The sequence below is a fragment of the Perca flavescens genome, chromosome 11, assembly GCF_004354835.1.
Source record: "Perca flavescens isolate YP-PL-M2 chromosome 11, PFLA_1.0, whole genome shotgun sequence".
In the NCBI taxonomy this organism is placed as follows: domain Eukaryota; kingdom Metazoa; phylum Chordata; class Actinopteri; order Perciformes; family Percidae; genus Perca; species Perca flavescens.
This window is the reverse complement of record NC_041341.1, coordinates 17,638,125-17,652,646: the sequence shown is the minus strand read 5'-3', so window position 1 is coordinate 17,652,646 and position 14,522 is coordinate 17,638,125. Positions and strand designations below refer to the sequence as shown.

Below are 14,522 nucleotides of genomic sequence, written 5' to 3'. Positions count from 1 at the left end.
AGACTAGGTGAAGAAAATTGTGTCCAACTGGTCCGTTACTGTCTCGTATCAGGATACCTAAATAAGCATTATTGCTTAATGACAACATATAAAAGCATCTGAATCTAATTTTTTTTTTTATTCAAAAGAAAAAAATTATTTAATAACCAAAGCTCACTGCATTACCTGGCTCTATATCCAAAAAGCCAAATAAACCCTACATAAGTCTTTCTAATAGCATTAATAGCAATAATGTATGTACGTATATGTATCAGCAGGAAGGGAATAATGTAGCGTGAGAAAGAGTTCTGTTGACCCAGCTGGTTTTATTTCATTTACTGTACATTGAAGGACATTTGGAGCAAGGCACCAGTGCAGCCATAAAAAACAGGGAGGCAATAAAAACAACATTTTAAGAAAGTCATTAATCTGACCACTGTGGCTTGAGGACCTTGAACTCTAAGAACTTAAACTCAAGGGTTATCTTTACACAGCACTTTGATGGTGTGCAATTAGTTATTTAATGAAACACCTGATAAAGGAAGGTTGATGGAAAAAAAATTGCATACAGTATACATCCCCACACATACATACATAAAAACGGCCATAGACACATGCAGATATCAGTAACAGACATCTTTCATACAAATATGACCTCACTGGCTCTATTTTTACAGACTGATCCAAGTTATATATACTTGTATTAACTTATTCTATTACACCTTTATTTAGGGGAAGGTACTATGTGTTATTATTATTTTTTTAAGGGAAATGGTACTGTAGATGTACTCCTGATGAAACATCTCTTAATTGTTTTACACATTAACACTTATTTTCTTCTCATAGCTCTGCTTATAGTGATGGATAAACTGGTATACACACTCCAGATACACTGGGGAACTTGGCACCTGTTTTGGCTCAGGAGACACCATGTTGGCTCTAAGAGGAAAACTTGGCCTATTTTTCTAATCTATCTTCTGTGGAATGTTTTATTTCTCCTTTGACTTTGTGTGTGGTCTGAGTGGTGTACACAAATGCACAGGTTCATTTATATATGAAGAGGAGTTTACGTTTATGCATGTGATTGCAGTCTTGAGGTATAGCAGTAGATGCCCCAGATAACTTAAGGTAGTTCACAGCACATAAAAGATGATCAACACTGGGGATGCTTACTGTAAACGAGAAGCCACAGATGAACAATCACCGCAAACCGGAGATTATGATCTGACCAGGTTTATGGCCATTGTTTGAAATCATATACAACGTTGTCTGACAGTTCTCATAACAAAGATATTAGAGTGAGTTCTAATTCATACTAATGTGTACTTTATTTAAAAATGAAAGACCCTGCAGGATGACATCAGGCAGAAATTACTCACCAGCAGACACATAGCAATGTATCTTCTGCCTCTTTGCGTATCTCTTTGGCTCAAAGATGAAATGTTAAGTCTGGTATTCACTATAGCTTAACATAGGTGTCAGATTTATAGTTATAGTCTGCAGGACTCCACACTGTCGTGTTAGGTGGTCTGGATTCATCTGTCTTGTTGTATTGTGTTGGCAACTGTGTCTGTAGTTCTTTTAATCTAACCTATCACCAAATCCTGTTGTTAACACCACAAATGAACCTGCTAGGTAGTGGAATGAGATCCATCTTTTCACCTTTACCTATGTGGGTCCATGTAACTCTGATGATTCAGGATGACAAAACTGTCCAATTAATTAGTTAGCGGTCAGTCTATGTAACTTCAAGCTAATAAGTCAATGTGAGCACAAAATGGACCAAACTAAAAGGCATCCGTGTGTTTCTTTTTGGTTGAAGTGTGATAGCACCCTTAGAAAGACAAGAAATAGAAAATGGTTGGACCATTAGGCAGCAAGTTTTTTAAACTTTGTTGCACTGATGCAAAATAAATGCAGCAACACATTATCATCCATGGTGTACCGGGCAGTATCCATGGAAAAGGTGATTTTGACAAAGAAGAGGTTATTGTGATGTTGGGTGGAGAAAACAGGATACTGTAGCGCAGTCCTATTGTCCTCTGCTGAAACAGCCATCTGCTATTTTGAGCCTGTAAACTGTAAACTTTAATTGATGGTGCATAGCTTCATAATGTGTAATTGCCTTTATGGGAGCCATTCCTTTGTGTGTCTGTCCGGAGATGACACAGTCTATTGTCTGTGTTTTGGACTTCCACCTCAATGTGGAGAAAGGTCATCCGTGACTCTCTACATCCTTACAACCTTCTGTTTTTGTCTCCACTCCTGAAACTTAAAAAGATTGAGATGAAAGATGAATTCACATTGAACAATGGATAATCCACAGACTGTGGTAGCGTAGGATTATTATTATTATTAATTTTTTTTTTTATTGTCTGGTGTGATTGTGTTTTGGAGTATGTCTTGTATGTTCAGTTTTTTGTGTTAAATTGTAAATAAAAAAAAGATTGTAAAGGTATTCCCCCTGCAGATGAAGGCTTGCTTTAGATATACCCTCTTTCAAATTATGATTTCAAAATTAAGGATTTAAGTAATGAATGCTGCTTGTGGACAGAGTGACTCTGCCACCATAGCATGCAGGCTAAATTAAGCCCTTCACAGCATGTCTGAGCTAGATCAAACAGTGGTTTGAAAGGAACCCCTCAGATCCACTGGTACTTAACTAAGAAATGCAGCCTTGTGCATTCCATACGGGAGGGGAAAAGGGTCTTTTTGTTGTGGAGATAGGGGATCATTAAAGGACGATGTCTCTATAGTAAAAGAAGGTCTTTGTGTGTGAGGAGAGTCTCAATGTGGCCATTGTAAGAGAGACTGCTGGGGTCTGCCGTCAAAGTGAGGAGGCAGTATTATTCTGATTCTGTATCTGCTGTTTTGTTGCCACTGTGGGCATAAAGTGGCCATTTTGTTTCTTTACTTTTAATAAGGGAGAGGGGAGGGTATTGAGGCATTTGCTATGGTATGGCTGTGTAGGTGGAGCACGTAGGCAGATACAAGAGAGAGAGAGAGAGAAAGAGAGAGACACGTCATAACCAGCTACATGGAGCTTCTCCGCATGTCTAGTCAAAGTTCACTCATACATACTAATTGAAAGGCCAGTAAAGAGCCTTTTCACCTATTTCGGTGAAGGACCCACACTATTTGCAGTACGTGTCTGTGTTTCATTACTAATCACTCTCAGTCACAAATGATGAAAAGTTCAATGGAACATTTTAAATTATGCAAAAGCATTTCCAGCGTTTCCAGTCATGCATTTAAACAGTCCTGGATGGTCTAAACAGTCACTGATTAACCCACAGATATATTAAACGAACATTTGTGTGGCTCTCAACACGTTATGTTGTGTCTTCAGTTTTGTCAAGGCTTCAAATTGTTTTGCTTCTGCTTCTGATGAGTAAGAAATGTGGTCGTTGCACAAGATCCAAAAGGCAAACTTGGATATTGCATGGGATTTTCATTTGAAACACCACATAAACATAAAAGTTCTCCAAGACGCCATTCTGTCTTAATAACGTATTCAGCTATCTCAGCTAGCTTGGGGTCTCGACACCTCTGACATGTGGGTTGGGGAAACCTTTTTGTGTGACTGCTCTCTTTGATCATGGCATGGCCACACTGACCCCTGACGGTCTGTGTGTGTGTTTGTGTCATGTCGAGCACAGATCGGCCTGTGATGGTGGGTGGTTTTGTTGGTATGCAGACATCTAAAGACAAATTGTCCTTGTCAGTGGCTGGGACCAGCCCGTCTGATGAATAGGATTTTCATGGACATCCATTATGTCTGCATATCCATCATGAGTCATTTGAGCCACATCCAAAACATCCTCTCTGCACGCCAGACCAATAACCACAGCAGTGCAGACAACACTAAAACAATCTTCCACACATAAACAAGTGTATTCACAAACCACAGTGTACACAAACACAGCCGGTCACACCTACGGTAAACACAATTTACTCCACACTGTGTCCCATCGAATGCACAAAGAGGAAAGCGAGCCAGAACACATGGACATATATCTCTACTGTAAATGGACAGAAACATGTAGCAGTTTCTTGTATATGTGACGTCTGTACCATGAGCTCCAATAGCCCAGCTCTAACCTTGTCTATTTTGTGTCTCACAGGGTGGGAAGAAGGACAGTGGCCCGTGTGGAGGAAGAGACTGCAGCGGAGGCTGTAAATGTTTCCCAGAAAAAGGTGCCAGGGTAAGTCCCATACTGTTACTACTGTTTCAACTTTGAAAACAACCCTCTCTCTCTCTCTCTCTCTCTCTCTCTCTCTATTTCTTAATCCCTGTGTTAATCAGTTCTACCAAACAAATAAGGCCATGATCACATATGATGCAGTATGTTCAAAATGGACCCACATTCTCTTTTACAAACAAAAAGGCTGGTGTTTTTCACTATGTCAATAAATCCCATAAAAAGAAAGTATTGTTGCTGTAAATACTGAGCAATGTTTGCTAAAAACATTGCTCAAAAACCAACAGTGCCAAGCTGACTAAGGAAATTGCGCAGCCATTTTAAAAAAAATTAAACTAACTAGAAACACTGATTTAGAGGGTCTGACTTTGTTTTTTTTGTTTTTTTCATGGGATTTGTTAACAGTAAGGAAAATATAGACTATATGAAAGCATCTGTCTTGCTTTTATTTATTTTATTTATACCTGTTGCTACCTCAGATTAACTACCAACAAAGCTCATAGCAGCATCATGTGCAATCATGGTCAAATGCCTTCTTGTAGGAAATTGAAGTATTACAGCAGTGCAATGTAATGTAAGCTCATGTGAATGTATGAGTCTGTCATGGGCATTCAGCCATATGGAGACTGTGCTGCTGAAACTCCTTAGTTTGAAAACCTTATCACACTTCCGTACAGTTTAAGTGATGAAATTCACACCATTAACCCCTAAAAGAGGGGGTCAGAGTGAAAGGAGTGTCTGGAGTGTGGGAGACCCATTAGGGAGAGGAATGAAAGACAGAAAGAAGAGAGAGGGACCGGGGGTTTGAATTTAGAGACAGACATAGACTAAACACGTTGAGATAACAAGCTTAGAATGAGTGACGGCGTTCTGCATGAGTAAAGGCTGCTTTATACTTCAGACGCGTGCTGCCCAGATCATCAGATAGCTTTCTGATCGTTGGACTGGGGATTCCACATCCGTAGTTTAGCATCTTTCAGAATCAGACAGCCGACGCCTACTCTCCACAACAATTGGCCAGACATGTTTAAGAGTGAAGGTTTAATCTGTTCGGCAAATTATTTATTATCAAGAATGAACATGGACATAGAGGTGAAGTGGTTTCTGACTAATCTTAGTTTACACAGGCTTGTAGAGGAGCTGACATAAACACCTCCAAAATCTGAGCTACACACTAAGCATGCCTGCAGTACTGTCCTGTGCCTGTTGGCTGAGCAGGGAAGCACATCTGAACAGAATTGAAGTAGGTTAAAAGAAATAAACAAAAACAGCGGTCAGATCACTCTCACACACAGCTTCATCTGATCTAATGTGGTGCTGACGTGTAAGCCACTGAGGCACCGAAGGAATGAACCTTCTACAACTACAACCTACAACAAAATGCCTTCTATGCCTTGTGAGGATGAGTTGCCTCTCAAAAAAGCATATAAAAAAATTGCTGACCTTAAGGAGGACATCCGACGGCTCTCTGATGAGCTAAAAAAAAAGGGTTAGGGTTAGTTATGTGGGACCCCCCCACCTGTCCACGGCCGTCCTCTTGCTCAACACCGAACCAGCAGTCGTCCTGGAACCAAGTGGTCGTACGTGGTCATACGTAAGGCTCGGAAAAGTCAGCCTCACCCCCTCGCCTGAGCCTTAAAAATAGATATGCGGCTCTGTCCGAAGACACTCCTACCCAGCCAGAGCCAGCTCACACTCCTGTGGTTACTGATCCTGTTACATCTTTGGATAAGGCACCTGCCGATACCACATCGGCTGTACCGGTTCGGGTGGCTCGCCACTCCACTAGGGTGAAAAAGCGGCCCTCATCCCGTGCAGCGACCTCCACCTCCGCTTCCCGGGCTCAGGATCCTGAGGGAGGCCGTTCACAGACGCTCAGGGGGTCTTCCTCGTCCTGAGCCGGCAGAAAATCTCCATCTCAGGTATGATGTTCCTGCCTCCGCACACAGTGTGAGATCATTATCTTCATCTCCTCGTCCACTCTTCTCCCCGACCACACTAATTCTGGGGGACTCGATAGTCCGGAATATCCACTTCTTCAATGCTGCCACTCACTGCTTCCCTGGTGCCACCGTCCCGGTAATTTTGGATAAGCTTCCTGGCCTGGTGCTCTCACTACCGTCCTCTATCAACCAAGTAATTGTGCATGTCGGATCAGTTGATGCAGCTCGTCAGCATTCGGTGCTGATGAAAAAGGATTTCGTTGCACTTTTTAGTTTTTTAAAAAGTTCTGGGAAGTCGGTTTTTATCTCGGGTCCTATCCCGACAATGACCCGGGGAACAGAACAGTTCTCAAGAATCTTCGGTCTCCACACTTGGTTAAGGTCCACTTGCACGGCTCATAACATTGATTTTATTGACAATTTTGATTTGTTTTGGGGTCGTTCTTCCCTCTTCAGAGCCGATGGGGTTCACCCCAACTGGCTGGGCAGCCGAATGCTAGCTGCTAACGTGCAGCGCCCTGTTCAAAGTGCTTCACGTGATTGACTGTTTACATCCTGTAGGCCTACTCCTTCCCAGGAAGTTGACAGACCACTTACAGTGACATCTACTAGGTCTACTGTTATCCCCTATAGTTCCCCCTGTCAGTCTCATCTGTCATCATATTTGATGAGTTCGCTTCATTTCAGCAATATCAATGACTGTCACCAGGGTAATAAAATTCCTGTACTAATAAATCATATGCCCACATTCAGAAAGGTTTGTGTAACACACAGAAATCTAAAAAATGTGTTACCTGTTCAGACTTCAACGCATCTTTTGAACACCTTGCTATATTGATCAATTGTGGTTCTCCACTCTTAATTATTACTGTAGTAATATGGTTTTCAAGATCATTTTGTTGACCTACTGTCCAAGGTCTCTACTGACTATGATCGCATAATTATCTTAGGTGATTTTAATATTCATGTAGACAATGCAAGTGACTCTGATGCTCAAAATTTCATCTCCCTATTGGAGGCATTTGACTTAACTCAGCATGTGTCTGGACCCACCCACAATAAGGGGCATACTCTAGACTTTGTCATATCAAAAGGACTAAATATTAGTGTGCCCTGTGTGGTGGATGTTGCTATTTCAGATCATTGTTGCATTTTCTTTGATGTATCTGCTTTTCCTGTACAGCAGAAAGTTACCCGAACAGTTAAAAAACGGATCATTACCAATGTTACTATTGAAACCTTTATGAACACTGTAAATAACTCACCAATATCTATGGCACCATTAATGGAGGATCCTGTAAAATACTTTAACTCTAACATACGATATATCATTGATAACATTGCACCTGTTATAACTAAAATTATAGAAAAACAAAAAGCCCCATGGAGAAATGGAGCGGTTGTTAGGCAGAGTAAGAGGGAGTGTCGCCAGGCAGAACGCAAATGGAGAAAAAACAAACTCCATGTTCACTATGGCATATATAAGAATAAACTTAATCACTATAATAAAGAGATGAAACAGGCCAGACAGTCTTTCTTCTCTAAAATCATTACTGAAAATATCAACAACAGTAAAGTGCTTTTTTTCACCTTTGATCGAATTATTAACCCACTATCTACAACTCCATCAGAGATGCTGTCTACTGATAAATGTGAAGAATTTGCTACTTTTTTCAACAACAAAATTATAGCTATTAGACAGAATATTAGTGCATCAAGGTCTATAATTCATCCTATCCAACAGTTTTCCAGGATTAGGATTTCTACTATGACTCATTTTCTCCTTATTGACCTAAAAAAATTAGAAGACATTGTTGGACAACTCAGGTCTTCTACTTGCTGCTGGGACCCTCTCCCCACCCCATTTTTTAAAACAGTTTTTAACTGTTTGGCACATGAGGTATTGGATATTGTAAACTCATCTCTTAAATCAGGCATATTTCCTGCAGTGCTAAAAACAGCTGTCATTACACCACTTCTGAAGAAGCGCAATCTTGACACAACAGTCATCTGTAACTATAGGCCCATCTCCAACCTACCATTTCTCAGCAAGATAATAGAAAAAACGGTTGCTTTTCAGCTGAATAATTATCTAACGTTAAACAAACTCCTGGATAATTACCAATCAGGCTTTCGGCCTTATCACAGCACAGAAACCACACTTATTAAAGTTGTGAATGATCTGCATCTGATTCTAATAAATTATCTGTTCTTGTGCTTCTGGACCTCAGTGCTGCCTTTGACACCGTTGACCATCAGATTTTATTACACAGATTAGAAACCTGGGTCGGCCTGTCTGGTCCAGTCTTAAACTGGTTTAGAACTTACCTGTTGAATAGGCAATTCTTTGTGTCCATTGGGGATTTTGTCTCGGACAAAAGGGCCACTATGTGTGGAGTTCCCCACACTATTATTGTTCAATCTCTACATGCTCCCACTAGCACATGTTATAAAGAAACATAAATTACCATAATTATGCAGATGATTCACAGCTATACATATCCTTAACTCCTAATGACATGAATCCCATACACTCTCTAATCAATTGTATCGGTGATATTAATATGTGGGCAAGAACCGTCAGAGAATTTCCTACAACTAAACAAGGATAAAACAGAAATACTTATCTTTGGTGCTAAGGCTCAAAGACAGAAGGGTGTCCAGCAAAAACAGCAGGCAAAGAAATCCAGAAATGAAGTAAAAGACAAAACAGGAATCACAGGTACCGCAAACACCAAGACTAACAGACCAGAGGCCTGTACTACGAAGCAGGATTTGGCGTTAACGAGCTAACTTAAGGCTCAACCCAGGATTTTCTGTACTACGAAGGTGGATCAGTTGTTATCGGGTTCAATCGCCGTGGTAACTCATGCTGAACACCTAACCTGGTCGGGAGCAGGTTAAGTTGGAGATCAGAGATCAACCGGTGTAAAAGCATCGCCTACTGACCAATCAATAGGTCGATTGATAACGGCGTCACCATTCTTAAAAAAAAGAAGATCAGGCGGAGCTCAGTGCAGAGAGAGAGAGAGGGGGAGAGAGGGGGAGAGAGGGGTGTGCTCATAAAAGTTAAAACATTTAGAGACCAACAACACTGTTAACATGGGTATTTTTATGAAATATAGCCTATATATTTTAATGGGAGGGAATTAGGCTACATATTGGCTTCTTGAGCCGTGTGTCGCCAATACGCACATTGGTTTGAATTATGTTTTTATATTTTTTATTTGCGCTCACGATTGCTTACCACTGCCAGGGTTGCAACTGAAATAAAAGGCTAAAGCAACGACCTCTTTTATGTGAGCGCGCGCGTCTCTAGATTGGACAAACCTGGATTGATTGAACTAGTTGATAACCACCTTCGTGATACCGGTTATCCAGGACCACAGTTGTTAGGGTTAGTGAAGCCGGATTACTGAAAGAAATCCAGGACATGTTAATCTTGCTTCGTAGTACAGGCCTCAGGGAAACACAGACTAAATACAAGAGGTAACGAGCAAACAAAGGACAGGTGATACAACAGGTGAAAACACATCAGGGCGGGGCAGAACAATCAAACAGGCGGGAAAACACAAGACAGGAAGTAAAACAAAGACTAGGGAGGAAAAGAGAGACTTCAAAATAAAACAGGAAACAGAAACATACAACCATGACAGTTCTCTAGAAATTATGTTTATATACACCTAATTTTCAACAGCAAATACATTTTGAAGGAAACGTATGACCGGATTACGTTTTCTGTTAACCTGATTAGAAAATGAATTTTCATTATAATTAATTAACAGTTGCTAAAATGTTGTTACTTAACACCTCATTAAAATGTTTACTGGCAACGTATTTCATTAGTTTTCCGCCAAAATATTTAATCTTTCCATACAATATCCACTTCTAGTGACTACCGCATTGTTTATGGTTATGTTTAGGCATGCAGAACTTAAATAAGGTAAGGGAAAGATTGTAGTCTGATTTAAAAGAGAAAAAATCTGCAGTGACTTGATAAAAGTGTTGAGGACATTTGACTGAACATCATTTTTCCTAACCAAAGTGCTTCTGTTGCCTATAACCCTAACCACAGACAGGACTCTGGATGCGGACCTGGATCTCTGGGGTCACAGTCCTACGCCTTGTTCGCCTGTTTAGTAATAAATAAACTTCTACGAGACATGGTTGTGTAAAAAAAAATACTCGTAGTGTACAAATAAGAGATCTACAGAACATCATATATAATTGTAAAGTACAGTTTCAAAGACAAACTTTCCAGAGCATAAACTATCCAGTTTCTTTGTGTTCCTTATCTTGTAATAGAGTGCTTACAGTAAAGGAACTATAAATGCCTCAGTTCAGCAGTGTGATGTGGTAAACTCAGGACTTTTATAAAACTCCCCATCTACCAGTAAAGAGCTGCTCCTGAGGGAGGCAATCTTAAAAAAAAATACAGAGGTGAAGAAAGGAATGGTCTAACAACTGTACTTTGGCATGCACTGAGAATTTACCAGCCCAACTTTACAGTAGGTCTGACCTTTGACCCGCACGCTCCCTGTGGGTACAGGAAACCCTGTAAGGAGGCTTATGGAGAGGAAGTTCCACATTCCACATCTGACGGATGCAAAAGACACCCGCCCCCCTTCCTGCCCTTCACTTACTATTTTTCTGTATCAGCTGGATGCGAAGGAAAGAATTTCAATTATTCAGTGACGAAGTGATAAGGGCAGTGCCAAGAAAGAATGAAAAGCTTTCAGTACGCAGTCAAACATTGGCATTGTTTGCACTTATGTTTATGAAAACAAGAGGAAATAGAAGACATACTCTCTTTACGGGGCCCAACGTCCTTCACACATCTGGTCTGCTTAAGATGAACTGTAAAACATTTTTCACAGACACTGATTGGACACTTAAACCATTTATTACTGACAGATAAGATTCTGCTTTTCCAGAAACCAGACATTATAAATTCTCTTTTGTTTTGGTCTGTCACCCTTTGTTTCTGACTCATTGCGAGCATGTTTAAGCTGTAAATTTCCCAAGGCCTAAGAGACTTGATCCAACTAAACTTTTACTCTTACATGTGTGCATTACCCAACTGATGTACTTGTTTGTGAAAACAATGGAAACCAAGATGGATTTTCACAGATGTGAAATGTCTGGTGTCTTTAGCTTTACGTCTATCTTTTTTCCATCCAAATATTTCCCCTGAAGAGAGTCATAGCGTTGAGAACTTCACTAAACTGGTTAAACTGATCCTTTACAGCTGTCTGGATTGGCTAAGATCTGACACAGCTGTGGCGATTAGGTGATGGTTGTTAATGGGTAAATGATGGCTATAGTCATGTCAACATCTTTGTGTGGCTACTCTATGTGCTAGTGAGATCCTTTTCTTTGAGTATTAGCATCACTGTGTCCAATTGGTTATTTGTTTTTTTAACCTTTGCTCTACGGAATATTGTTTCACTCTCTAATCGGTGTGATTTTCATCCACAGCAGGCAGCTGTTTTCTGCTAAAAAGGTCTACGGACCCATTGCTCAACACTTAACAGCAGGCACCTAGCAACTAGCTATTGATTGTAGTTGAACATTAAGCAACTAAAGAGCTAGGTATTTCCCTCAGAAGATGGTGGAGACCAATATAGATGGAACACGCTGACTTATTGGGACTTGAGCTTATTCCCCGTATCCCCCAGAGTTAGATTAGTCCATACGTACCCTTCTCATCTCCACGCGTGAATCAACACTTGACTGTAAATAAATACTAATTGCTCTCCAGTATGTCTGTTGAATGAGTGAATGGGCAATTGTTTAACATTGTTTAACATTGTTGCCATAACAACTTTAAAAGTTTAAATATGTCAATATTGTGTTTACAGCTTGTAGTGGCCAAACAATCAGTTAAGAACAAATTATTACAAAAATGTTCGTTCAACATAAAAACATAATATATGAGCAAAGGGAAATGGATTAACGTTCTGTGGAAAGAGGGTCATGTGAGATACTTCATGAATATATGCTGGTATTCCCATGCTTTTTGCATATAATGATAGAGAAATTGAGACATTGAGCGTGAAGATGGATATTAATATGGACAGAGATGAGAGACAGAGCACAGAGAGCCTGAGAGAGAGAGTTAAATAATGAAACTGATTGTTTGGTGGGGGTGAATATTTTAATTTCATGAGGTTTCTGCTTTTGGTGGGGGGGGCAACAGAGATTTGTCAAGCTGACTCTCCAGCCTCACCACCCACTCCCCTGGCAGAGAGCGTATTGCAGGCAGGCAGAAAAAAATCAAGCTCCCCACAGCACTTCCAAAAGTCCTCATTGTTGTTTTGCATCATAAGTGGATTGTATTCCTTAGATCGGTCATAAAAAGGAAAAACAAGCAACCCCAAAATTGAGTAACGAGAAAATAATTTAGGCACACAAAACACAAAAGACATGGGCACAATCATAATCTCACAACAGAGTTGGCAACTCTACGGAGAAAGTGTGGTCAAATAAAGGGATACAATCCCTAGTCCTGTGCGCTACAGTAGGTGGTGTAGTAAAACAAAGCAGTTTACGTGGTCTCTAAAGCATTAAAAACCAGAGCAGCATGAGAAACTGAGCATGAGGCACCCTGCGTCCTCACCAGAAAACATGTTTAGCAAATCAATGCTCTCTTTTGTGCTGTGAGTCTTTCCCTCTTCAGTTCTCAGAAACTGGGAGTGGTGCAGGGTTTTATAGCGGAAAAAGAAACTTTGACTTAGAGAACAGTAGCTACCATCTGCATGAGCTCACTGTCTCGCCTCATTCTATGCAGTGGACATGGAGAGATAAAGAAACATCCAGAGGGAAACTGAGAGAGACAGATGACATGGCAGGGCAACCATTATAGACAATATGCAAATGGAGAGATGCTGTCCTTTCCACCATGGGAGAAGCCGCCACAGCTGATGTGGAACAGGAAATGACACACATCTCGGGAAGCTGAGCACAATGACAGTCCACTGATCTTTTTTTAATATAGACGCTCTCTGTTTTTCTGGGAACAAGATTGTCTGTGTCTATGTCTGCATCTATAAAAGGCAAACATCTCTGTGTTCCATGAAAACAAGTCCAAGTACCTTCTGAATCCAGTTCCCATGACTGTCATCTACTTTCCTGTCTGCTCAGGATAAGGGCACAGAGAGGAATGCTGTAGGTTTGGAAAAGATCAAAGACTCCTTTGAATATATTTTTACCAAAGGGTGGAAGCCCTGTACTGGTGGTTTTCAGGTTCTGGCTTTGTTTGGAGGATCATAACCTATAGGCCTTGAGGACATTTTACAACCCCTCGGCATATAAAACCTTTTCAAAGCAAATCATAAAACTCACAAATGCATGACATTCATGGTAAAGCAAAAATGTGTTTCTTAGTCATTGAAAAGATTTTTAACTTGGAGATGCATCTGTTTCAACTGACAGTAGTAGAGCCACTTTGGCCTGAAAACTGTCTCAATATGAACCATTGCAACGTGGTATCATGACTTCGCGTAAACATACACACTGACTTTCTTAAGCCAAGTGGCATGTTATCTTTACGCTTTTTGAGCTATCCACGTGTATGTCTATGCTGTATACAGCGGACATAAAAGTTCACGCCACGTGGCGTGTTATCGCCATCTTGCCGCGTTATCGCAAGAACGTGTTAGAAGAAAGCTACGGTTGAGTTTAGGAAAAGAAGAACCAGTCGGGTTTAGGAAAAGAAGAACGGGGTTGGCTTTACGCAAACAAGAGAGCAAGGAAACACCACAGGCGGGACGCAATCCCTGCTCTCCTGGATGAAAGTCCTGTGTTGTTTGACCCATCCACTACCCCAACCAAACTCCCTATGCGGATTTCTGCCGTTTCATATTACTCCCTGCTGCGTAAAATCACACGCAATCGCAAGGTAATGTAAGTCAATGGAGGAAAAAAACGGTGTTGATAAACACGCTAAAAAGCGAGTTTGCGTCTTATAATGGCATATGAATTGGCGTGTCATACATACTCCATTTCATGAGATCAGTCTGACCATTGGGTGTATTAAATAAACTCTTTCTAACTCTTGAACTTATATCAGGTTGAACTCTTCTGATTAGAGCTGCATTTCCATGATGCAATTAAACAGGATCCATCTCCGCTGATAAAAACTAATTGTCTGTCAGTATAGGAAGAGAGATAGGTTAGTGAACTGATTTACTGGCACTGCAGCATGCTGGTTTGTATTAGAGGCCTGTTGTAGCTTCACATATCAGCAGAGGACATGATGCATAATGTCAGTTTTCATTCTGGAAGCCCCTCAATCCAAATCTGCAATCAAGAGCCTCATCCATCCCTGTTGTCCCTCTCCCCTGACCCTGACCATGACAGGGCCTATTGGAAAAGAACTACCAACTGTGTAGCAATG

General features: G+C 40.7%; 1 protein-coding gene across 3 annotated transcripts in view; it reads left to right on the top strand.

The window, feature by feature from the left end:
• Positions 1–14,522, top strand: part of col4a2 (collagen, type IV, alpha 2) — an 83,215-nt gene that overhangs the window by 17,150 nt on the left and 51,543 nt on the right. For all 3 annotated transcript variants that reach the window (XM_028590682.1, XM_028590684.1, XM_028590683.1), the window contains exon 4: positions 4,104–4,184. In XM_028590682.1, coding sequence (XP_028446483.1) covers positions 4,104–4,184 — 81 coding nt within the window. The remainder of the gene's footprint in view (positions 1–4,103; positions 4,185–14,522) is intronic.